The following is a 27,013-nucleotide window of genomic DNA, read 5'->3' as shown; positions in this document are numbered from 1 at the left end:
TGTGGAGCTGTGGAGGGGGAGCGGTGAGGTTAGTTAACTCCAGCAGCAGCAGAAGAAGCACTAAAGCCCCGTGTTTACTGTCTGTCTGAGTCTATAAACCCAGCTTTAACTCCTCACACACGGTAAGAGCGAACTTAATTCACTAAACATCTCCTAAACCTGCATTTATACTCATAAAAACTCAGGGTTAGACTGGATATTTGCGAGCGGTTAAGCTAAACTTCGGGTTTCTGTTTTAATTCCAGCCTGAAAACGTGCAGAAACCCTGCAGATCCTGCCTGTCTGAGCTAAAGTTGTTGTTTATTCACTTTATTAACTGTTAAACTGTGTATTTAGGTCTAAATAAGCTGTTAAACGTGTTAGCTAAATGTTTAGCTCTTTTTAAGTTGTTTGGCTAATGTAGCTAACGCTAGGTTATGTGGTTCTCTGACGAACTCGGCAGTCCACCTTAAATAGTCTATTAGGTTAGACTGCGTTTAAGGTGGAACGGATAAAACTAACCAGTAGAGGCAAATTTCAGACTTTTGAAAAGCGCCAAATATACTACATTTAAGCTGATTTTAAATATTTAATTTATAGTTGACTGATCCACAGCTTCTCTATTTTAATTGTATTATTTATAGTGTTTAGCTGATGTAGTCCACCTTAAATAGTGCATTAGTAAATGCAGCGTTTAAGGTGGACGTGAGAAATCGAGTAAATTCGAGTCAAACTTCAGATTTGTATTTAAAGCGTACTTGACATGCAAACATTAAAGTTCTTTTTTAAAAGAAAAACTATATTTGACTAATCCACAGTCTATTTATTTTATCTAAGCTACAATATTTCGATTTTTTAATTCGTTTATACCTGTTTAAATATTTTGCGATTCTCTTGCGAACTTTTTATTCCACCTTAAATAGTGCATTAGAGAGGCTGTGTTTAAGGTGGCAAGTTTCAGATTTGTGTTTAAAGTGTAATTTAGATCCAACAGCGCTTAAAAAGCGCCAAATAGGCTGTTTTTTAAATAATTAATGTATATTTGACTAATCTCCAGCCTCTATTTGTAGCATTAAGCTCGTCAGTCTGAGATAGTGTCTTTGTTTGTATAGTATTGTATTTCTGGTATCTATTAAAAGAGCTGGTTCAGTCACCCACAGTGTAGGAATCATCTCATTCAGGAGACCTGCAGTCAGGCACGTAGCTCCAGACTGGTTTAAACCACAGACAGTGACCACAGCTACCAGCATTAGGGTTAAAATACTGATTCAGTAGACAAGAAAAATATATTCTATTAGAATATATATATATATATATATATACGTGTATATATATATATATATATATATATATATATATATATATATATACACGTATATGTATATATATATATATATATATATATATATATATATATATATATATATATATATAAAAATCACACATTTGTATATGTGTTTTTATTTTAAGAGTGTAGTAGGATTTTAAGACAGATAGACGGATAGGTGGATAGATAGACCCTTAAATGATAGACAGGCAGGCAGACAGAAAGATAGATAGATTGATGGATGGATGGATAGACAGACAGACAGACAGAAGGATAGATGGATAATGGGTAAACAGATAGACAGACATACAGGCAGACAGATGGATACCTGGATAGAGGGATAGATGGATTAATAGGTATAATACGTAGACAGATGGTTTGACCGATGGATGGATGGATGGATAGACAGGAAGACAGACAGACAGAAGGATTAATGGACAGACAGACAGACAGACAGATAGACGGATAGATGGATATATAGACACTTAAATGATAGACAGATAGACAGACTGATGGATAGATGGATAAATGGTTAGAAGGATAGACAGATAGACAGACAGGCAGACAAATTAATACATGGACGGATGGATGATAGATAGACAGACAGACAGAAAGATAGATAGATTGATGGATGGATAGACAGACAGACAGACAGAAGGATAGATGAATAATGGGTAAACGGATAGACAGACAGGTGGATAGATGGATACCAGGATGGTTTGACCGATGGATGGATGGATAGTCAGGCAGACAGACAGACAGACAGATGGATAAATGGATGGACAGACAGACAGACAGACAGACAGACAGATGGATAAACAGACAGATGGAAACCTGGATGGATGGATGGATGGATGTATAGATAGATAGACAGACAGACAGATAGACAGAGATAGACAGATAGACAGTCTTTTTTTTTACAGTGAGGCATGAATAACCTATAAATTATAATTATTAACAATAACTGTTATAATATATTTACTAGAAATAATAAAGTTTACCTACACATAAAAATATTTCACTTAGCAGAAAGAGAACAGGAATATATAAGCAAAAAAAATCCATTGTACAAATTTACACAACACTGTAAACAATAAATAGAAAATATTAAAAAATATGCATTAGAATGTAACCGGTGATAAAAAAAGGTGATTATATAAAACAAAGTGCATACTGAATAAGCATGTGCATATATAGGTATTTAATAAAGTGTATAGAGTGTGCAGGACTGCAGATGTGCAGTAAATTGTCAGTAGTGCAGAAATGAGCCCCTGATATATGTACACACACACTGTGCAATATTCCAGACGCAGCTATTAGATTTATTGATCAGTAAACTGTGTAAATGTCTGAGGAGATGCTGGACTAAGTGGTATTCCTTCATCAGGTTTACATTACAGAGCAGCGGTGTTTTTAATACCTTCTCCTCTTCACTCTGTTCCAGAAATGCGCTTAATGGAATTCTTCACTGGGCTCTGGTTCACTAAAGCATGCCTAACTAGATGTGTTTTATAGCTTTTTGTAAATTACATGAGACATTTTAATGTTCCAATATTCAGCCAAGCCCGTGCTTAATGTAGGAAAAACAGAATCAAGCTAAAACGTAAAATAATATTATTAATAGTAAAGAAGAATTAGAAGTGACTGTGGATGCTAGAAAGACATTATTTTCCTTATATTGAAACTAACAATACTTACAGTCATGTGAAATTATATTAAAATGCTCACCAAAAGTCTGTCCTTTCTCATACAGACTTTCCTAATAAAAAATAAGTACAGTTTTTATTTTATTAAAGAAACAACATAATGGTAATTGTTAAACAAACAGGGCTAAAGTGCTGCAGCTGCTTAACGACTGTTTACTGAGTTGTGTTTGCATTCTGTCTCCATGCACTTATCACATAAAATACATCTATCATATTAAACACAGCAGCAGATGCTCCTCCCCAGATGTGAAGCTCACACGGGTTGCCAGAGTCTTACTGTGTAGCTGTTCAGTAAATACATACATTTGCATTGTCCAAAATGCCTGTATCCATTACGCTGTTGGTGGTAACAAATTATCCTGCTGTGGTTAGCAACCTTCCTGAAACTCAGTGATTACCTGTTCAGCAGAAAGACAGCCAGCTAGCCCGTTGCCATGGCTGTAGAACACTGTTTGTTCTGTGTGCTGTTGTGTTCCATTCCTGGAAACCTGGGGTGTGGAAATGGGGCAGCCAGTGCTTTTACTCAGCATGTTTCCTTACTATTCAATGAATCATTTTGATCATGTTATGATTGTAAAGACATACTTATTTAAAAACATAGATGCTTAATAAACATATTGTGTTTTTGTTTATTTGCGAACCAATCAAAAAATAGTACAATGGAGAGCTCCAGTACTGTGTGTTTATGAAGGAGCTATTGGATAAACTAGCTATTGGTCAAAGGTTTGTACACCCTACATGTCCAGAGCAACCCAGTGTCCATAGCCATGCTCAAAATTTTGGACACCCCGCATGTCAGCCAGCGTTGCAGTACTGTGTGTGTGTATGGAGGAGCTATTGGATAAAGCAGCTATTGGTCAAAAGTTTGGATACCTCGCACGTCCAGAGCACACTAGCATCCAAAGCTGCAACATGTGTTTGCACATTGGGCAACCACCTAGTAACCACTTAGAAACAACATAGCAACCAACACAGATACCATTGCAGCACCTTAGCAACCACCTAGCAAAACCTTAGCTTAAACCTAGTAACCACTTAGAAACAACAAAACTACCAACACAGATAACATCGCAACACCTTAGCAACCACCACGGACACCATAGGGAAAACCATAAGCAAACAGCCACAAATCAGCGCTGCAGTCACACTCGCAGTTTCTGCAGGAACTGCAATCTAGTTTTATTTGGGAACCAATCAAAAAAGGGTACAATAAAGACACAAAGCATTTCACACTTTTTTTAATGCAGTGTACTTGCAGTGTAACATCTTCATTCTTAAAAAAGCTTTGTTTAGAGTGTTTTTTATTTTTTTATTAAGACTGTAGTTTCATATAGAACCAGGACAACTTAGAGAACCCTTACTCAAAGATCATTTTAAGAATCCATTTGAATGATTAAATGTTTCTTTGTGTACAATAGATTTTCTTTGTGTTTCTTTGTGTAAACCTCTGAAGTTCTTAAATAAATCTTTATTATATTCTATTTTATCCACAGTCTGGTCCAGCAGCAGGAAGCAGAGATGATCATTCGGCAGCTGGTGAGGAGGACCCCCCTCCCTGCTTTAGAATGTGGGACTCAGATTGCGCTGCTGAAAACTATGACTGGAGTAGCGAGACCAAACTCGGGTACGTACACTGAAACCTGCAGAGGATTATTTACTGAACACATTAAAGTTTCACTTCTACTTCTTACCGTATTTTTCGGACTATAAGGCGCACCGTATTATAAGGCGCACGATGAGTGAACGGTCTATTTTTAGTGTTAGTCCATACACAAGGCGCACTGGATTATAAGGCGCACTAAATGAAACTTTATTTATATCAGTAACAATAACTCTGAGCAATAAATCCTTCACAATATCCGCGACGCTCCTGACAACGGTAGCCGCAACGCTCCGACAGACCATAATATTATGTTGAAGCACAGCAAGTACGTATTACTCCGCGACGCTCCTGACAACGGTAGCCGCAACGCTCCGACAGACCATAATATTATGTTGAAGCACAGCAAGTACCGCATTACTCCGCGAGGCTTCTGACTATAATAGCGTGTTGTGCCGAATTCGGTGAATAAAACGGTTTTAAAACAGAGATAAAGATTGGATAAGTTTCATTTCTGGATGAAGTGATTTCCAGCGCTGTTTGGATATAACTGTGGATTACAGGAGACTGGATTGATGGATTCTCTTTAGTCTGGACGCGTTTTGAAGGTAGGACCTGTGGCTGAGCGCGGGTGTGTGTTCGGGGGGTGGCGGCAGTGACCGGAGGTTACCCCAGGACAAAAGGAGAGCCTTTTATTACTGGAAACATGCGCTCTGACGCAGCTCTAATTCATGAAACATACATCCTACAGTAAAAGCACAGTTCTGGAATCCGGAGAGCCAGACGGTTCGAATGGTGTATGACATGACCGCATTCGATGAAATATGGACGAACGATAAACGCAAATATGAGAGTTTCGGGCATATTTCGCCCTAAATGTTTATTTTCTGAAAGGATATTCCGCTAAATAGGCTAAATAGCTCAAAAGCAGAGATTCTAAGCTTTAAAATGGTATATTGGATGTCTATATTGAACCTGTAACTGTTCATAACTATTCAGAAACACAGCCAGTTATGAAATATTAAATATTTCTGGCCCGCCGGTGGGCCAGCGCGTGTTAAGAGGTTAACTTTACTTAGAAGTGGGCGCTAAAAAGAAACAGTTTGTGCTATTACCCCAGAACGGGTGGAAAGGAAAGTTTACCGGCACCTTGTTCTGGCCACGGAGCTACAGTGGAAACTAGCTACCCTGAGCCACAGCCGAGAGGCAGTACGGCAGTCAAAGGTAACCGCGCGCTAGCCCAAGAGGGGGATCTTTTTCTGGCGTGGGTGAGGAATTCTGCACAACAGAGCGCCGTGTACCACATAAAATCGAGGTCAGTAAACACAAGCAAAATCCATACACAAGGCGCACTGCATTATAAGGCGCAATGACGATTTTTGGGAAAAAATAAGTATTTTAAGTGCGCCTTATAGCCCGAAAAATACGGTACATTTTAAAAACAGCCTCGTTACTCCTATTTCATTTCAGCTCGTTTTTATTCCGGCTTCTCATCGTTCAATAAAACCCCTATCCAGATAAATCTCTCCATCCAGATAGAGTGAATCTGATTGTGATTGGATGTAGAGAAGTATAAACATATACCATTCCGACTCCCTATTGGTTTATACTGTGATCCATCAATCCTGCACATTATAGTCATTATGGCTTTTAGTAAAATGTGTTTTCGGGGTTAGTGCACTATAGGACTCTGTGGGTGTGGCCTAAGCGTTTGTTCTTAATGTCTTTGTTTTTTCTCCTTACATTACTTTTACTTTTTGAAACCAGGACTTTTTTAAACACTTTTACTTACAGAGTAAAAAGCTTGAGTTTATTCTTCAACTACTACAGAAGTATTTTATTAAACTCTAGTATCTATACTTCTACCTACAGAGTAATGAATGGAGATACTTTTCACACCTTTGTTTGTGGTGTTTTTTTTGTTTTGTTTGTTGGAGAACTGAACTGACCTGAATGTAAACTACATAAAATATATATATAAAAGTCATAGAACCTTCAACCTGGCAGATAGCCTTGTAAAAACAGCTTGGCTAAATTATCACACATTTAACTGCTTTTATTTCAGACATGGCAGAGTTTCGTGAGGTTTTCTCCAAAGCCAAACACATCGCCATCATCACTGGAGCTGGAGTAAGTGCAGAGAGCGGCCTGCCCACCTTCAGAGCAGCCAGTGGCCACTGGAGGAAGTGGAAGACCCAGGTGAGTGTGTGTGTGTGTGTGTTCACTAGGACTGTGTATTCTTCGCAAGATCCTGTCAATGTAATGCCGATCATGATACAGAGGAAGATGGATGATCACAAGCCATCAAACCAAGCTGAACTGCTTGAATTCTTGCACCAGGAGTGTAAAGCATAAAGTTATCCAAAAGCAGTGTGTAAGACTGGTGGAGGAGAACATGATGCCAATATGCATAAAAAACTGTGATTAAAAAACACCAGGGTTATTCCACCAAATATTGATTTCTGAACTCTTAAAACTTTATGAATATGAACTTGTTTTCTTTTTATTATTTGAGTTCTGAAAGCTCTGCATCTTTTTTGTTATTTCAGCCATTTCTCATTTTCTGTAAATAAATGCTCTAAATGACAATATTTTTATTTTGAAATTTGGGAGAAATGTTGTCTGTAGTTTATAGAATAAAACAACAATGTTCATTTTACTCAAACATAAACCTATAAATAGCAAAATCAGAGAAACTGATTCAGAAACTGAAGTGCTCACTTAATTGTTTTTCAGAGCTGTATATTGTTATTAGCCTGCACTTCTTAAAGGATAATAATTGCTTACTAAATATATTAATGAAACCATACATTTAAGGCAATTCGTTAATTACTTAAAATGGCTGAAATAACAAAATAGATGCAGAGTTTTCAGACCTCAAATAATGCAAAGAAAACAAGTTCATATTCATAAAGTTTTAAGAGTTCAGAAATCAATATTTGGTGGAATAACCCTGGTGGTTTTTAATCACAGTGTTCATGCATCTTGGCATCATGTTCTCCTCCACCAGTCTTACACACTGCTTTTGGATATCTTTATGCTGCTTTACTCCTGGTGCAACAATTCAAGCAGTTCAGTTTGGTTTGATGGCTTGTGATCATCCATCTTCCTCTTGATTATATTCCAGAGGTTTTCAATTTGGTAAAATTAAAGAAACTCATCATTTTTAAGCGGTCTCTTATTTTTTCCTAGAGCTCTAAGACTTTGACAAACCAAACTCATTTTTGTGATAAAAATGAAATGTTTTGATAAAGTTTCAATGCTAATTAAAAAAAAATCTTAATGGACAACTTGCAGGTGACCTGTTTTTTTTAACTGCATTGCTAAAGTATTGGATTAGGTTATTTGCAGATACTCAAAATCAGATGACTCAGACTCAAAATATGATATACCTAACAATGTACAGTTCTGCTATCTAGTGGTCAGGATTTAAACAGTACAATAAACTAAACACCTAGTTTACTCTTGTAATTCATAAATATTAACATTTATGCCATCATTTAAATCCTTTCTAAACATTGTTTCTGTAACTGGATATTCACTGTATAATTTTGTGAAGCAGTATTTACAGCTGTAAATCTGGCTGGTATGGGCGTCTGCTGACTAACAAGAAAGATTATGAGGGAAAATCTCTCTTCCTCTTTTAATAAACTGAGCACAGTTTAACCCTTTCAGACCTGAATTATCTCCAGTGATGTGGAAAAAATGTGAGAATGCAGTTTTCTGTCTGCAAAGCACAGAAAAGAAGACTTTTATATTCTACTATAAAATCTGCATAGCAGAAAAAAAATCAAGTTTCTTTTGATTTTCATTGCATTGGGAGTCTGTGTGCAATATTTTATATTTCATATTGACATTTTTATTTCATAAAACATCCCCAAACTGTTAAAGAACATGATTAAAAAGTGTTCTAAATCAGATTAAATTAGTTAAAATAGCCTTTTATAAATTAAGAGTATGTACTACTGTTTTTCCAGTGCAGTGGGTGGGGCCAAGCTACTGTTTCATTGGTTTATGACTTTTTATTGGCTGGTTCATGATCTATTTTGATGAACAACATATAGTTGTCATATAATGTTTTTTGCAATAAAACATTTAAAATATAAAGAAAACACATGATGTCTGTTGTAATGAATTTAGGGTCTAAAGGGTTAAAGTGGAACTCTGGTGTAAAATGGACTTTTGTTGTAGTAAAACATGATAAAAAAAAATACTTATCTTTGATGAATAGCACACCTCTGTTCTCCCACAGCGTTCCCAGATCCAGAAATTTTAACAGTTTGTCCAAACACCCTTCAGACTGGGTGATACAGGGCATAATTTACCCTGATAAATCTCTTTTTCCACCGTTATCCAGCTCAAAGTAGCTCCACACCTCCTTGCTAGAATCTGGAGAGCTCTGACATTTAAAACGAGGCATTAATAACTTAAAAAGAGCACAAGAAGCTTATTAAAAAACACTGTTTACATCCTATGAGTAAAATTGATATATTGGGGCAAATTATGCCCCGTCTCACCCAGTCTGAAGGGTTTGGACAAACTGTTAAAATTCCTGGTAAGTACTTTTTATCATGTTTTACTACACCAAAAGTCAATTTTAATTTGCTGCAATGTTAAACCCTGCACTTTATCTAACTTACATTTTCCACAGGTAATTTATCATTAGTTAATTTAGCTCATTTTAATTTAATGCCAGGCTTATGTTGTTCTGTAGGATCTGGCAACCGCACAGGCTTTCTCCCGCAACCCGTCCAGAGTTTGGGAGTTCTACCACTACTGGAGGGAGCTGGCTCTGAAAGCCACGCCCAGCGAGGCCCACAGAGCGATAGCCGAGTGTGAGGCGAGGCTCAGTAAGCAGGGCCGGTCCGTGGTGGTCATCACTCAGAACGTGGACGAGCTGCACCGCAGAGCCGGGTCCAAACATGTGCTGGAGGTCCACGGTGAGGACTGGGCTCTTTAGCTTTCTGTATTTTTGTTTTTTGCACTATAAGGCACCTAAAATCCTTTAATTTTCCCAAAAATCGTCAGTGTGCCTTATATTCTGATCTTATGTTCCGATTCCTATTGAGGAGCAGTAAAGCAACTCTGCTGTAGCACAGCTACAGAGTTATACAGGAGTTTCAGTAAAGTTTCTCCAGCACTAAGGCTGGAGCAGTATTAGCATTAGCTGCTAACCGCGCTAAGCGCTAACTCTTACGCCATTTATAGATGAGAATATTGGGTTCCTCAGTGTAGCATTTACTAGCGCTAAGCACTGCTGCTAACCTCGCTAAAATATTGGAAATCTAGGCTTACTGTAAATAAATAGAAGCACTTTAATCACCCAAATAAACAGTTTTTAGGAGATAAATCTGTGTAGATTAACATCCAGCACTCGTTTGACTTTGAAAGAATTTTATTTATTTATTTTTTTTTTGAGGAAATACAGTTTTGTTTGTCTAAGCGCTGAACCTGATGAATTAGAAGAACCTCTGTTCCTTACTAGTCTCTCATAAAATGCACTTTATTATCTGGTTTATGCCTTATTTATGAAAATAGACCAGTAATATAATAATAATGAGTACTGTGTGTGTGTATACATAGCAAGTATATATATTGATATTATGAAATGTATAACTACACTCGAGCAGTAATTAAAATATTTTGTGAGTATCAGTTGTGCTGTTATTTCATGTTTACTGCTGTTCTGTTTCAGGCAGTCTGTTCAGGACCAGGTGTCTGAGCTGTGGAGATGTAGACGCCAGCCACCACAGCCCCATCTGTCCTGCTCTAGAGGGCAAAGGGTAAATCAGGCCTCAGTACATTTTCATTATTATTATTTAGCAATATTTATTTTCTTGGCCTCTGTGTTAGAAAGAACCTGGCGATACGGGTGTTATTGATTAATATGTTGTGATGCTGTAAGAAAAATGATTATTTTTCATTGTGTTCATTCAGGACTCTAATCTTTACATTAACATAATAATTAAAAACATGTATTGTGTTTTTAAAAACTGATGCAGTATTCTACAATATTTTAGTTCATTCATTTGATATTTTACATTTAAGGCATATAGCTGATGCTCTTATCCAGAGAGACTTGCAAAGTTATTCCTGTTACAGAGGTGGACCAATGTAGTGTTAGGAGTGGGGTTGCAATTATTAGTTGGCGTAATCAACTAACTAGGGGTGAGAGAGGAAGACACACATGTATAATGAGAAAGGGACACTTCTTCTTTAATATTGCTAACATATTAGCTGGCTAAGTGTTAAAGAGATACTGTACTCGGTTCACACCATTAAAGTTAAGTAATATATTATAGTAACTACAAAAAAAAATTCAGGGATGTATCTCCTTTGAAGAAAAGTAAGAAAAAAAGTAAAAAGTCTCCTTAAAATGACATCCAGACTGTGTGAATGTTTCCTATAATATACTTTTGTATTTTTTTGTTTAATATAGGTACATCAAACTGTCAAAATGTACTGAAAAAGTGGTCTTGGGGCTTTAATGTTTAGCTCTCCACACCAGTAGAAAGTACAAATGAAGGGCATGGCAAAAAAAAAATAAAAAATAATAATAATTGAATTATCAAACAAATATTCGGCAGATTGGTCGACTACTAAAATAGTTGTTAGTTGCAGCCCTAGTTAGATGTCTTGCCCAAAGACTCTTATAGGTGCAGCACAGAATTCAGTCACCCAGACCTACCTTGAATTGAACCCCTTTCTTCTACATGATGTGGTAGCTCACTGGCAGGCGGTGGTGTTATCCACTGAATCACACCAACCACATATTGATTTTTTTTTTTAATATTATGTTGTCCTGCAAAAAAAAAAAAAGTATATTAAAAAAAAAAAAAAAAAAAAAAAAAAAAAAATCCTCTTTAACTCTGAATGGAAGTCAATGTAAAAAAAGATTGTATTGATTGTCCAATAAGGTTGTACTATGGAGATTTTCTATTGGTCTACTTATCATAACGTCTTACATGAGATTTCATAATTAATGAACAACTGCCAGATTCATATTCATATTTCAAATAGTGACAAATATCAAAAATAGATATATTTGTGCATTTTTATATTTATTTTATTTGTTTATTGTGTTTGTTTATTTGAAGGACCAATTAAGCTTTATTAGTGTTAATACTGATTTCTGGTATATGTGGTCATTGTACATAAATAAAGAGATGATGATATAAGCAAAATAACAGGCAAAAAGATGGGAGAGAGGCGGAAAAAAATTGGCAAAACATTGAAAAAATATTAAGAAACAAATGTTAAGAAACAACAAGTGAGGAAGCAAAACAGTATAAATAAATTAATGAATGAATTAATGAATGAGCTAATAAGTAAATACATTTTATTTTGCATGTGACAATAAATGGAGATAAAAGAAATGGAGAAAAGTGTGTGTTTTTTTTTAACAGTGACACTGGCAGTGATGGTACTATATAAAAATTCTGAATTATTAAGAGAATTTTTTTTCGTACTCTCTCTGAGAGTAAGATTTATCTTTAATTTTCGGTTGCAGTGATCCAGACCCAAACTGCCGTGATGCTGATATTCCTGTGAAGAATTTACCACGGTAAGAGAAGGATCTTTTCCTGATTTCCTCATTTTTCCTAATGACAATTTTTATAACCTTGAAATTACTTTTAAGGTATTAATAAAATACTAATAAAGTACATTAATATGAATACAGGTACTAAGCAGCTTCTCCACAAGATGGCAGCATTCTCTTAAAATGAACCTACCTGTCCTATTCTAATGATGTTTCTACTAAATTGACCCGCTGTCTGTGCAGGTGTGATGAGGGGGGATGTGATGGGCTTTTGAGGCCACATGTGATCTGGTTTGGGGAAACGCTGGACTCTCATATCCTCACCAAAGTGGAGAAAGAACTGGATGCCTGTGATCTTTGCCTGCTGGTGAGATAATGAGGACTTTATGTGGGGAATTTAGGCAGAAAAATACCAGTTACCTGTAATTGTACACATAAAAATTACTTCTTTTTGTACATTTAGAGGCATGTCATGATAATTACATCATCACATCTCATTTCTGTGTCTTTGTGTTTTTTTTTTGTTTTGTTTTGTTAATCACAGGTTGGTACGGCGTCCGTCGTCTTTCCTGCAGCCATGTTTGCCCCTCAGGTTGCGTCCCGGGGCGTTCCAGTGGCCGAGTTTAACATTCGCCCGAGAGCGAACACGTCTCGATTCACGTGAGTATCTGATTTATGATATTAATGAAGCTTCAGCTGAGAGGCTGTTAGAATTCAATCAACAGATAATAAAAAGAGCATTTCTCAGAGCAGACAGGCTGTGATACTGTAGTGGAAGATCTCACTCTACCCCCTACTGTGTGGTCTTGACCCACATTAACCATCTGCTGGGGGTTAGACACATTTGCTTTGTTGGATCTTGTCTTATAGCTGGATACAGTTTGACTACATGTTTCTATAAAACATTGTAAGTTAGGGGTGGGCAATATTATATCGTATACAATATATCGTGATACAGAAATATCATGATATTAAAAATCCATATCGTGATAATAGGGCTGTTCTGTCTTAAAAGTAGTCTATTATTTACTGTGAAGCTTTAGGTGTATTTATTGTATAATTGTTTTAGTTTGCAGTTTATATGCATGCACTAAATATTCTGCAATATTATTTGCTGCAATATATTATTTTATGCTATATTATTTATTTTGCCACATTATGATTATGCTGTTATACTATTATACTATATTCCTGAAATTAATTAATTAATTTTCAATTTTCCTATATCGCCAAGTATATAGTTATCGCAAAAATACCCTGAAATATCGTGATATTATTTTAGAGCAATATCGCCCACCCCTACTGTAAGTTATATTAAACTCATTGACAGGCTCTCAAGGGCTACTTTTGGGTAGTGTACCTCATAGTGAGAGACTGCTAGACTGCTACACATGTCTCTATGATACACTTGCAGACATTTAGCACAGCTAATAGACTTTAAGAGGGTGACAAAAAGGTGGACTTTTTAACCAATTGCACCTAATCTAGGCTTCTCATCAGCTAGCCACCATTGCCATCAGTTGCAATGATGTCTTACACAAGAAGTTTTAGTGAAAAAATTGAACAAGTTGTTTTGAGGATGCATCAACCCTGCCTAGGGCTGGATATTGGTAAAACATGTTACCGTATCGATACCGCTACCGATACGATACTTTGAATTCGGTATTGATACCCAAGCTATACTTTTTTTGATACCTTTTTCTAAATTGTAACCAAAAAATACAGAAAAACGATAATTATTCTCCCACAATATATTTATTTAACAGCTGATATGAGTGATCTCATTCTTATACTCACTCCATCTTGTAGGATCTTGTTGGAACAAGTAGTGATCAATTTATTTTAGCTTTATTAAGAACAAAAGTCATTGCTTGAGCTTAAACTACAAATATTTTATACAAAAAATATTATACCAATTCAGTTCAAAATGTGAAACTCATATATTAAACACAGAGTGATCTATTTTAAGCCCTTATTTCTTTGATTGTTGATTATGGCTTATAGACAATGAAAACCCAAAAATCTGTCATAGGAAATGTTATTATATAAGACCAATTGGTACTTTTGGCAGTGTAGGCAGTGTGCCAAATCCTGCTGGAAAATGAAATCTGCGTCTCCATAAAAGTTGTCAGTAGCAGAGGGAAGAAGCATGAAGTGCTGTAAGATTTTGTGGGAAAACAAAACTGCACTGACTTTAGACTTGATAATAAAACACAGTGGATCAACACCAGCAGATGACATGTCTCTCCAAACCATCTCTGATTGGTGGAAACTTCACACTAGACCTCGAGCAGTTTGGACTGTGTGTCTCTCCACTCTTCCTCCAGACTCTGCTCCCTTGATTTACAAATGAAATGTAAAATGTACGGATGATCAGTGCCAAAAGTATCAATTGATTGATATTCTAATTTTCTATTCTATTTCTATTTTAATTTTTATTGGTTGTCATATAAGTCATCAACAATAAAAGAAATAAACGCTTAAAATAGATCACTCTGTGTTTAATACATCTATATAATATATGAGTTTCACATTCTGAACTGAATTACTGAAATAAAGTACCAGTAACTATTTAATGATATTCAAAATTTTTGAGATGTACTTGTACTTTTTTGTGAATGAATGAATGAATGAAAGGTATTTACCATTTTCTAGGAAAAAAAGGATTCCTATTTCTAGAAAATCCTTTAATCTTTGGTTTATTTGTTGTAATTCTCTTTGTAATACACTTATATTTAGTAATAATTAACATCATTTGACTCTTGATTTGGGTTTGGGGGGGATTATTATTACAGGTATCATTTTCAGGGTCCCTGTGCGACCACCCTGCCCGTCGCTCTGGAGCGCCACGAGTCCGAGGTGATCTGAACCAAGCCCCGCTTTTCCACAGTGGAAAGAGAGGAAGAGGAGAATCTTCATCTTCCTCTTTATAAACCAGCCCTGAGGGAGAGCCCTGCTCAATTACCAGCATTTACACACAGCGCACAGAAGCACTCAGCGCCGGGAGCGCGGCGGAGCCCAGAGATCCGTGTCTCTGTTATCAGTACTTTCTGCTTTAAATGAGGTTTGTGGAGGATTAAAAGAGGTGGAGTGGACCTGTTATAGGGGTGTTGTTTCAGCCACGTGGGAACCATTTAATGCTCACTAGGAAATTGGGAGAAGTGTGCTGAATCTCATTTTATTAGCGGTGTAATATAATTGATCATGTTGTGCAGTAAAGCCAAAGCGTTCCCTGGAGACCGTGTTTAATTGAGTCTTTTGCTGATCTGTGGGAAAATGCAGTTAATCGTGCTTCTTTTTAATCTTTCGCTCAGCAGCTTTTTAGCTCCTGTAATAACGGCTTACGAACACTAGTGAAAATACACAGGCAGTGAATGGGAATTAATCAAATACTGATCATTTATATCAGAGTTTCTTATCTCTCTTATCTCCCTTCACATATTGTGTTAGTGTGCCTGATTTAACACACCCACTTCTAGTCTGAAATGGATTGTTAATAGCTTTAATTAGTGAATTAGTGACATGAATGACAATGTTTCCTCAGGACCAGGCTTGAAAAACACTGCATTAGTAATAGATTAGTATAGAATAAAAAATGAATGAAAATATGATAAAAGCAATTGTAGATGATTATCTAGACTAGAGAAGCAATAAAATTAAAATTAAAATTAAAAGGTGCTGTAAATAGATCTTTAAATGATGTCATGGGCGACATGTAAGGGTAAAAAGACTTTTAAAACATTTATTTCAATTTTTTTTTTCTCTCACATTTTCTCTCAATTTAGCTAGGCCAATTTAGCTCCGCCTCTTTTCAAACTGCTGCTGATGCAGCATTGCTAAGTAGCATTACAGGGCACTCGGAGGAAAGTGCAGCGACAGAAATGGATTGTTAATATCTTTAATTAGTGAATTAGTAAAATATCAAGGGCTGTGTTCCTCCAGGACCAGGCTTGAAAAACACTGCTTTAGATTAGTATTGAATAAAAAATGAATGAAAAATAACTAAAAGCAATTTTAGATGATTATCTGGACCAGAGAAGCAATAAAACAAAACAATTAAAAGTGCTGCAAATAGATCTTTAAATGATGTCATGGATGAGATGTAAGGGAAAAATAATTTTAATACATTTATTTCTAATTTTTTTCCCCATTTTCTCTCAATTTAGCTAAGCCAATTTAGCTCCTCCTCTTTTTGAACTGCTGTTGATGCATCATTTCCGAGTAGGATCACAGTGCACTCGGAGGAAAGCGCAGTGACTGAAATGGATCGTTAATAGCTTTAATTAGTGAATTAGTGAAAAATGAAGGGCTGTGTTCCTCCAGAACCAGGCTTGAAAAACACTGCTTTAGTGTTAGATTATTATAGAATAAAAAATGAATTAAAATATGATAAAAGCAATTTTAGATGATTATCTGGACCAGAGAAGCAATAAAACTAAAATTAAAATTAAAAGATGCTGTAAATATATCTTTAAATTATGTCATGGACAACATGTAAGGGTAAAAAGACTTTTTATACATTTATTTCAAATTTTTCCCCATTTTCTCTCAATTTAGCTTGGCCAATTTAGCTCCACCTCTTTTTGAACTGCTGTTGATGCATCATTTCCGAGTAGGATCACAGGGCACTCGGAGGAAAGCGCAGCGACTGAAATGGATCATTAATAAATCATTCACAAATTAGTGAATTTGTGAAATATAAAAGACAATGTTCCTCCAGGACCAGGCTTGAAAAACACTGCTTTAGTAATAGATTAGTATAGAATAAAAAATGAATGAAAATATGATAAAAGTAATTTTAGATGATCATCTCGACCAGAGAAGCAATTAAACAATTAAAGGTGCTGCAAATGAATCTTTAAATGATGTCATGCATGAGATGTAAGGGTGAAAAGTCCTTTTAACACATTTATTTCTATTTTTTTTCCCCATTTTCTCTCAATTTAGCTTGGCCAATTTAGCATTTAGCTCTGCCTCTTTTCAAACTGCTGCTGATGCAGCATTGCGCATGTTTCAATACATCAGCTCACAGGCGCCTTGTGCCTTGTGCTGATCCACATCACCCTAGGGGTGATGAATGATGAGGGGAAAGAGTGTCATCTATTGTACCCACCCAGAGAGAGCTAGGCCAATTTTGCTCTCTCAGGGCTCCGGCAGCTGACGGCAAGCTGCATGACCAGGAATCGAACCAGTGATCTTTCATACATAGTGGCAGCACTATAGACCACTGGACCCCTCTGCGCTCCCCATGAACAGGATTTTAAAAGATTAATGAATCATTATTTGATGCAAAATTGATTCTTCACACTCCACACATCTTAATGACATGGTTAATTAAGAGTACAAAAAAATCGTCCTTCCATGCCATTGTTTAAAGGACCATTAGGAGCACCTTTATTTATTTATTTTTTTTAAGTGTTGCATCGTTCCTTCTCTGCTCTCGGTGACTATCTCGCACCACTTTGTCACATTTTACTAAATGGATCTAAATAAACCGCTTCACACTTTCATGTTTTTCACTGCCACCCACACATCTATCACAACACTAACCGATACAACAGGTAGTGTTAACTGAGTGATGATGAGGATGATGATGATTGATTGCTCTCCGGTAGACTATGTGTCATGTTGGTTTAACAGATACTTATATATATAATTATATATATATATATATATATATATATATATATATATATATATATATATATATATATATATATATATATATATATATATATATATATATTTTTTTTTTTTTTTCATACTTTAAGAACCTGTCTAGGATCAGGTTGAGTATCGTATTTTTTGCACTATAAGGTGCGCTGGATTATAAGGTGCATTTTATGCAACACTAGGAACAGAAGTGTTGCCAAGTTTTCCTAAAGCTAAGCTAAGTTAAGTAAACCAAACAGTAATTCTCTAAAAAAAAAAAATCAGATGAGTCAGTCAAGTAAAACGAGTGCTGGATGTTAATGTACACAGATTACTCTCTTGATTTTTTTTATTTGGGTGAGTAAAGCTCTTCCATTTATTTACAGCAAGCTTAGATTTCCAGCATTTCCACTAAAACTGGAAGAATAACGCATTAGCCGCTAACCGCTAGCGATGGATTTACACTGAGGAACCCTGAGTGTTCCAGTAAGCCAGGGCGCTATCAGCTAGCGTTTTTTCGCACGTAGCTTTTTTTAACATGGTAAACATGCAGACTACATTCCGATATACTCACCTCTGAACAGCAAAAGAGCTAGCGCAGTGCTTAGCGGCTAATGCTAATGCTGCTCCAGCAGTGCTAGCCGGGGTTAGCAGCAGGCTACAGGCTGATAATACTCACCTCTGAACAGCGAAAGAGCTAGTGCTAAGAGTGGTTAGCGGCTAATGCTAATACTGCTGCAGAACTAAACTGAAACTCCTGTATAACTCTGTATTTCAGCAGAGTAGCTTTACTGCTCCTTAATACCTGACTGGTAAAATTCATACATAAAGTGCGAGAAAATTAAAGGATTTTGAGTGCACCTTATAGTGTAAAAAATACTGTAATTTTCATCCATTGGAGTTCTGGCATAAGATCTGGCTAACATTAGATAAACTACTTAACATCATGATTTTAAAGGGTCTGTGTGCTCAGGATTGAATAAATTAGAGATGTAATGTTGTGTAGAAACTGTATTTCCTGGTTTTACCACATTTTCCATGATGTGCGTTGCCAAGAAATCACTCTAGAAAAAATACACGCAGCTTCTAAACTAAACTCTAGGTGTTTATTTTACTCAGCAAAGGCAAGAGAAAGCCAGAGTAGGAGTAAACTCAAACTCTTAATATTGACCAAAACGAGGAGCTGCAAGAATGGATTCCAGTGATTACCCCTAGACACAGATCCCTTTAAATATATAAATATATATCTTCATACAAAACAGCTGCTATTCATCACTGTGGGACCATTTAAATGACCGCCAGTTAACTCCACCCAAAGTTACAATAAAGTCCTATCTGGACAGGATTAGTTTCTCAGGGGGTCGTGGGGTGACCTTCTCTTTTATGGTGGTCATCTGTGATTTTATTCCTGTCCAGAACGTGTTTTTCTCAGACATCCAATGAAAAAATTACAGGCTGAATTATCTTCTGTTTTTCTCTGAACTCCACGGTCCTCTGGTAGTTTTAGTCCTGTCCGGACGCACATCTCTGAGTAACAGAATGCTGAATTCCAGATTTATAGGAAAGTAACTGATACTGATAGCTTTGATGTCCATATATTAAGTACTTTCTGTGTGTGTGTGTTTGTCTGTTTGTATATCTAAAAAAAATTATCAGCCTAATTCTGTATAAAACATTCAAATACTTTTTTTTATTCAATTGTAGAGCTTCTCAGTTTGCAGGAATAATCTTGTTCTACATTAATAATGTTTTATACTTACCTTTAAAAGACAATCTGCAATATCTGTATTATCTGTGCTGCTTAAAATGGAAATGAAATGCTGCATTTTGAATGTTTGGGAGTTTAAATGGTGTGTTAGGCTTTTGCACTATGCTGATTTAAAACGGCCGCATGTTCAGCGCTGAATGTAACGCAGGTGTAAGTGTGTATAACCGTTTATAAAACCATATGACCACATTTTTTTTAGGATGCATATATATTAAAAAAAAACACTCCAGAATTAACACATTGTCCAGACTGAGCATTAGTTTATGTTGGCGGCATAAGTTTTAATGTAGCTGTGTCCAGAACTGTGCCATATTCACTATTCACTTCATTTAAAAACCCAGCTCACAATATAGTGCACTATTTTAGGTTCTGATACATCAGCTCACAGATGCTTAGGAGTGATGAGGGGAAAGAGCGCCATCTACCCACCCAGAGAGAGCAAGCAAGGTCAGTTGTGCTCTCTCATGGCTCTTGCAGTTGTTGGCAAGCTGCATGACTGGGATTCGAACCAGCGATCTCCCAATCATAGTGGCAGTGCTTAGCCCGTCAGACCACTCAGCAAAACCCTCCTGCCAAATACAATTTTATATTAATTTTGTTGCAGTAGTGCATCACATAAACAGGCTGCAGGTTAAAGGGACCATCCTAGTACTTGACTTTTTGAATTAGTCACAAAAAAAGAAGGGTACCTTCATATGGGCATCATAACCCATGCATAAACACTGAATGATGTATTTCTTACACTTCATACACTGACTTGCCAGAAGTCATGGGACAGGAACTAGTATCATGCTGTGTCCCTGGAAAAGCCTGTTCCCCGTTATATTAATAAAGTGACTGCAATTAAATTTAAGATTGTTTAATGCATTATTCTCCAGCATTACTGTGTGTGAGCTTTAAAAGGCACATTATCAATAAACGTCTATTTTCTGTTCTATTTTTATACATAAGGCACAGAATTATAAGGTGCATTATACGACACTAGTAAGAAACAGGGGAGTCGCCATGCTTTCCTTCTAATTCAGCAGGTCTAAGTAAACAAAACTGTAATTCTTAAAAAAATATTAACGAGTGCTAGTTGTTAATCTACACAGATTTCTCTCCTGAAAGCTGTTTATTTGGGTGAGTGAAACGCTTCCGTTTATTAACAGTAAGCTTAGATTTCCAGATTTCCACTAAGGCTTGGTCCAGCAGCATAAGCAGCTAACCGCTAGCATTAGCTGTGAACCCTGAGTGTTCCAGTAAGCCAGGCTGATATTAGCTAGCGGTTCGTCCCACGTAGCTTGTTTTAACACAAGAAATGTGTTAGCGTGTAATGCTAATGCTGCTCCAGCAGTGCTAGCCAGGGTTAGCAGCAGGCTACAGTCTGATAATGATCTTCAATTTGATCATTTTTAGTCATATATTTATTAAATACAGGTAATAGACTATCAAAAAGTTTGATTCGTCAAGCTCAGGTATCAAATCAGTTTTTTAAATTAGATTTTGCAATATATTTGGTAACTTACAGTAACAGGGTGGCGAGTAACAGGGTTGCAAATCTAGGCTAAGTTGTGGTTTACCCCAGGAACAGATGCTAACTGTAAAATGTAGCTATGTGTACAAGATCAAGGACAAACATGGTTATATAAGTATATAAAGTAAATTTTGACTCTACTCATTATTAGTCTTACAATATTAGAGTAACAGTAGAGGTTCACTGAGTGACACACACAACTTGGACAAAAACATATTTGGAAAAAAAAAACTTGAAAACTGTTAGAGCACTTACTCTTGGTCTTGCCATGTGGGCAGAAAATGTCCTTGTGATGTCACTTCCTTTGTGCCAGTAGACAAATATTTTTAACTCTTTCTCTGCAGGTAAAATTCCTTATGGTAACAGGGTTGAGCGCATGTTGTGGGACACAACTTAATAGCATAAAAACTGTAACAGGCAAAACAATGTAGACCAAGGAAGTTGTTTTCATAAGTAAAGGAGATGCAGATCAATAATATACAAGAGGAAGTCACTTATTTAGAGCTTATTTTAATTGTTAAATTTGACAAAGGAGTTGATCACCCAATGTGTGGGACAAGAGAAAACGGCCATTTTTTGAGGTGTTCCAAAGGTATTTGGGCTTTTGAATAATATCTAAGGAGCTTATTTTTCCACCAAATTTTACAGTTTGTCTTATAACAAGTACATTTTTCACAAACAATAGTCATGTAGACATTTTGGATACGTACATTTGAAATTTAAGTGGTGGGACAGGAAATGTACCAAAATCCTGGAATGTCCCATAAGTGTTCCTTGCTTTTTAGGGCAGTATTTTTCAGCATGCATCTTCTTTTTGCAACAGCTGAAAGTCTTCTAGGCTTGGTCTGCAGTTATTCACACTGATGTTCAGCCAGGTTTTCCTCTTTCGGAAGGTCAAAGTGACATTTGTTCATTTTTCACACTTCCCACTGTTTGTGAAATCTTTCTCACAGACGTTTTGTTAACATTTTTCTGCAGATTAATTGAACTCTCTGTTCATGTTTCTAAAGCAGGGACGTTCTGAATGTTTAGAGGTGGATTTGGTGGATAGGGGCTTGCTGGGATCTTCACATTTCATTGGAAAGCTTTGGTTTAATCATGAATGTGAATGTGTATTTGGATTAATGTTCCAAAACTGTGAAGTAAAATTAGCAGCAACACACATTCATACCTAGTTCAGACCAAAATCTGGGCCAGGGTTTATGTGTTTGTTACATTGTATACTGAACATTTTCGCCTTAAGTTTTGGTTCCACCCATCATCTTCACCCATTTATCTCCCTACACTTCACACTGATTGGTCTATAATACATAAAAAAAATTCGGCAAGTTACCTTTCCAGGTGTTGTGCTGAATTCTGACTCCTTACCAGAATCTGACTTCCTTTAAATAAACCTTTTGACACGCAGCAGAGTGAGTTTAACAGATTCCCATCAGATTCCTTTTATTTATGTTTATAAATAAGGATTAATCTAAAGTTACAGTAGATACAGAATCACCAGATGTGAACTGTAATCTCTTGTACTGCATTCTGCTGCTTGATGCAAAAGTCAGAATACCTGGCCCAAAAAAGTATGTGTGAGGTGTATGTGTTCTAAATAAACATATTGTCATTTAGAGCATTTATTTACAGAAAATACATGATAAATTACTGAAATAACAAAAACAAGTTCATATTCATAAAGTTTTAAGAGTTCAGAAATCAATATTTGGTGGAATAACCCTGGTTTTAATCACAGTTTCATCATGTTCTCCTCCACCAGTCTTACACACTGCTTTTGGATAACTTTATGCTGCTTTACTCCTGGTGCAAAAATTCAAGCAGTTCAGTTTGGTTTGATGGCTTGTGATCATCCATCTTCCTCTTGATTATATTCCAGAGGTTTTCAATTTGGTAAAATCAAAGAAACTAGGGGTGGGCGATATTGCCCTAAAATAATATCACGATATTTCAGGGTATTTTTGCGATAACGATATACTTGGCGATATAGGAAAACTAAAATAATTCATTAGTTTCAGGAATATAGTATAATAGTATAACAGTATAATCATAATGTGGGAAAATAAATAATATGGCATAAAATAATATAATGCAGCAAATAATACTGCAGAATATTTAGTGCATGCATATAAACTGCAAACTAAAACAATTATACAATAAATACACCTAAAGCTTCACAGTAAATAATAGACTACTTTTAAGACAGAACAGCCCTATTATCACGATATGGATTTTTAATATCATGATATTTCTGTGTCACGATATATTGTATACGATATAATATTGCCCACCCCTAAAAGAAACTTATCATTTTTAAGTGCTCTCTTACTTTTTTCTGGAGCTGTATATATTTGTATATCCACATTAGTGTGCAGCTTTACTGTACAGTTTACAGTGTAACAAACCCATGAACCTTGGTTTAGACCATGATCTGGAAATACAGGTGTTAAAAAAAACCCCCTACTTTTCCTCTTATTCCTAAGCGTTATGTGTATTTTTGAATATAGTGCAGCAGAGTCTGATTAAAAACATTGATAATCAAGGTGTTCAGTTCAAGGCTACTGCTGAGCACTGTATTACTGCCAAAGTGTATTGACCTGATTACAGAGCTAATATCCAGCATGGAGCTGTGTTTGAATATCTTTAGTAAGTGTGTGTGTGTGAAATTAGGGTAAAAGAATCCTCCACCAGTGGCTCTTCTTCTGAAACTGGAAATTGTGTGTATGGTTATGTAATATAATGTGACAAATGAACATTGACGTTACATTCGGTGCCTTTATGAAACAAACAAATGCCTCAGTAAATGTCAGTTGCAATCTGTCGCCTGGTTTGTGTTTTCTTTTTTTCTCTCCGTCTCTCTCTCAACTCTGCGGGAACCATTTATTCATGAGTGTAAAAATAAACACAGCTCCAGCCTCGTTTCTACAATCCTCACAATACAGAGAGTCTCTTCCAGTCTAGGAGCGTTTTAACCATCATGCTTTTCCACTGTCCTCCTTCTGAACCTGTATGGTCAACAGTTATCATCATCATCGTTTAACCATTTTAACCCTTTTAACCAATTTAAATTCTAATAATTACATCTTATTACAAGGTGCATCTCAAAAAATTAGGCTACTATTGAAAAGTTATTTTATGTCAGTAATTCAGTTCAAAATGTGAAACTCATATTATATAGATTTTTTTTTTTATTGTTGATGATTATGGCTTACAGCCAATGAAAACCCAAAAATCTGTATCTTAGAAAATTTGAATATTATATTATAAGACCAACTGGTACATTTTGGCTGTGTGGGCAGTGTGCCAAGTCCTGCTGGAAAATGAAAAAAATATATAAGAATTTTATCAGATTGCTCAATGATCCAGAATGTCACGATACTAATAATCCTAATAATCCTCCATATATCCAGGATTAAAGTACAATAAATGATACTGGACAGATATAATCTGTCTCTAGTAGATATATAATGGGAAATGAAAACAGTGTGAATTTTTGTTTAGATAAAACAACAAAAAAATAAGTAGTACCCTGATGTGATAATTAGGGGTGGGTGATATGGCACCATATTTCAGGGTATAATATCGTTCACGATATTCAAAAACGTTGGTGATATTATTGCGTACGATACAATTTGACACACCCCTAAATGAGATTTACAAAAAATATATCTGATTTTTTTTTCAGATTTGTATCAGACGTCAATGATCCAGAATGTCATGATACTAATAATACTAATAATACACTCCAAATATCTCCATATATCCAGGATTAAAGTAAAATAAATGATACTGGACAGATATAATCTGTCTCTAGTAGATATATAATGGGAAATGAGAACAGTGTGAATTTTAGTTTTGCTAAAAACCGTAAAAAAAAAAGTAGTACCCTGATGTGATAATTAGGGGTGGAGTGATATGGAACGATATTTCAGGGTATAATATCGTTCACGATATTCAAACATGTTGGTGATATTATTGCGTGCGATACAATATGGCACACCCCTAATTGAGAAGTCATGATACTAATAATTCACTCCATATATCTCCTAGTCTAGTCTCTAGTAGATATATAATAGGAAATGAGAACAAAATTAGTGTGAATTTTTCTTTTGCTTAAAAACAGTTAAAAAGTAGCACCCTGATGTGATAATTAGGGGTGGAGTGATATGGAACGATATTTCAGGGTATAATATCGTTCACCTTATTCAAAAATGTTGGCGAAATTATTGCGTAATATACAATATGACACACCCCTTAATGAGATATTAAAAAATGTATAAATTTTTTTTCAGTGTTGTAACAGAAGTCAATGATCCAGAATGTCACGAAACTAATAATCCTAATAATGCACTTCATATATCTCCATATATCCAGGATTTAAGTAAAATAAATGATACTGGACAGATATAATCTGTCTCTAGTAGATATAGTATAATGGGAAATGAGAATGAAATGACTTTGAATTTTTCTTTTGCTAAAAACAGCAAAAAAGTAGTACCCTGATGTGATTATTAGGGGTGAGTGATATGGCACCATAGTTTAGGGTATCACTCACGATATTCAAAAATGTTGGCCAAAGTGTGTTACATAGAACACTGGCCGATGTGCTCATGGCAAGCTAACGTGAATTACTGGAAATGGATCGAGGCCTGATAGTGGGTGCAGATGGATGGGAAATTCCGTTTGTAAGGAGGTGATGAATGAGCAGGTGTTGTAATATTTCTGATCATATTTTTCTCCATTACAGCTGCATTGTTCTTCCCTCTGCAGGTCTGAGATTGGCCTCCTCCGTGTGTCTGTCAAACTCGGCTCAGCTGACACAGAATAGGCTTATCTATCTAGGTGCTTTCTATTTATAGCAGCCATCAGTTCGCCACCTCTCACAATCATTCGGCGCAGGCTGTGGGTGTTTACACACACACACACTCGTACACACACTCCCTGTCGCTCTCTCTCACTCTCGCTCTCTCTCCCCCCTCACTTTCCTGTCCCCTGTGAGACGGAGAGACTGAGAGAGAGAGTGTGTGTGTGTGTGTGATTTGCTTTCTCCCCCTCTAACCCCGCTCTGAACCTCCGTCTCCGTGTTTACCCAGGCCAGTTCAGTGCTAATCTGTAGCCATGGGAACCTTTCTTTCCTTCATTTAAAGAGCCAAGACAGTTCCCAACCAGCATCCAATCACTTTCATCTCCTACAACCACCTGACATCTCAGACAGACAGACAGACAGGTAGAGAGGGTCACAAAAATTGCAGTAATGTCAGCTATCAAGTAAACTCCTTTTAAATTGAGCTAAACTGCTAATTAGGTGCAGTTTAATCTGCCATTGTATTAGCCAGATAACTATGGAAGCCCATTTCTGCCACCTGAAGAAAAAAAAACGTCCTCAACTAAGTCATAATTATGAGATAGAAAAGTCATAATTATGGGATAGTAAGTCATATTTATGAGATAAAAAGTCATAATTATGAGATAGTAAGTCATATTTATGAGATAAAAAGTCATCTCATAATTATGACTTTCTATCTCATAATTATGACTTTCTATCTCATAAATATGACTTACTATCTCATAATTATGACTTTTTTATCTCATAATTATGACTTACTATCTCATAATTATGACTTACTATCCCATAATTATGACTTTTTTATCTCATAATTATGACTTACTATCTCATAATTATGACTTAGTTGAGGACGTTTTTTTTTCTTCAGGTGGCGGAAATGGGCTTCCATAGATAACATATACTATAGCTATGAACAACAAAAGCTGCTGCTCCATGCTGTTTACACACTGAGCGAGAGCGCTATGTGCAGCGTTCACTGCTCACAGCCGGGTGACTTTGTTAACTATGCGGACATCTATGCAGCACATCCCATTAAAAACACTGTATTCGGAAGCGCAGCAACAAATTCAATTGTCTGA

General features: G+C 36.1%; 1 protein-coding gene across 1 annotated transcript; it reads left to right on the top strand.

Moving 5' to 3' along the window:
* On the top strand, nt 1–17,660 carry LOC111194338 (NAD-dependent protein deacylase sirtuin-5, mitochondrial). Its single transcript, XM_022678180.2, has 9 exons — nt 1–122; nt 4,506–4,636; nt 6,678–6,811; nt 9,327–9,552; nt 10,308–10,395; nt 12,123–12,176; nt 12,396–12,519; nt 12,697–12,812; nt 14,948–17,660. The coding sequence occupies exons 2-9, from the start codon at nt 4,531–4,533 to the stop codon at nt 15,018–15,020; spliced, it is 921 nt and encodes a 306-aa protein (XP_022533901.2). The 5' UTR covers nt 1–122; nt 4,506–4,530; the 3' UTR covers nt 15,021–17,660.
* The last annotated feature ends 9,353 nt before the right edge of the window (nt 17,661–27,013 follow it).

This window comes from Astyanax mexicanus, chromosome 8 (genome assembly GCF_023375975.1).
Source record: "Astyanax mexicanus isolate ESR-SI-001 chromosome 8, AstMex3_surface, whole genome shotgun sequence".
Taxonomy (NCBI): Eukaryota; Metazoa; Chordata; class Actinopteri; order Characiformes; family Acestrorhamphidae; genus Astyanax; species Astyanax mexicanus.
Note: the sequence above shows the minus strand (reverse complement) of the source record. Positions and strands in the feature narration are given on the sequence as shown.

Bases quoted from the DNA above. Each gene is read 5' to 3' on its own strand.
- LOC111194338 (XM_022678180.2), top strand. From the start codon at position 4,531: ATGATCATTCGGCAGCTGGTGAGGAGGACCCCCCTCCCTGCTTTAGAA. The intron at 9,553-10,307 runs GTGAGGACTGGG...GTTCTGTTTCAG, and splicing joins ACATGTGCTGGAGGTCCACG to GCAGTCTGTTCAGGACCAGG. The intron at 12,520-12,696 runs GTGAGATAATGA...TGTTAATCACAG, and splicing joins CCTGTGATCTTTGCCTGCTG to GTTGGTACGGCGTCCGTCGT.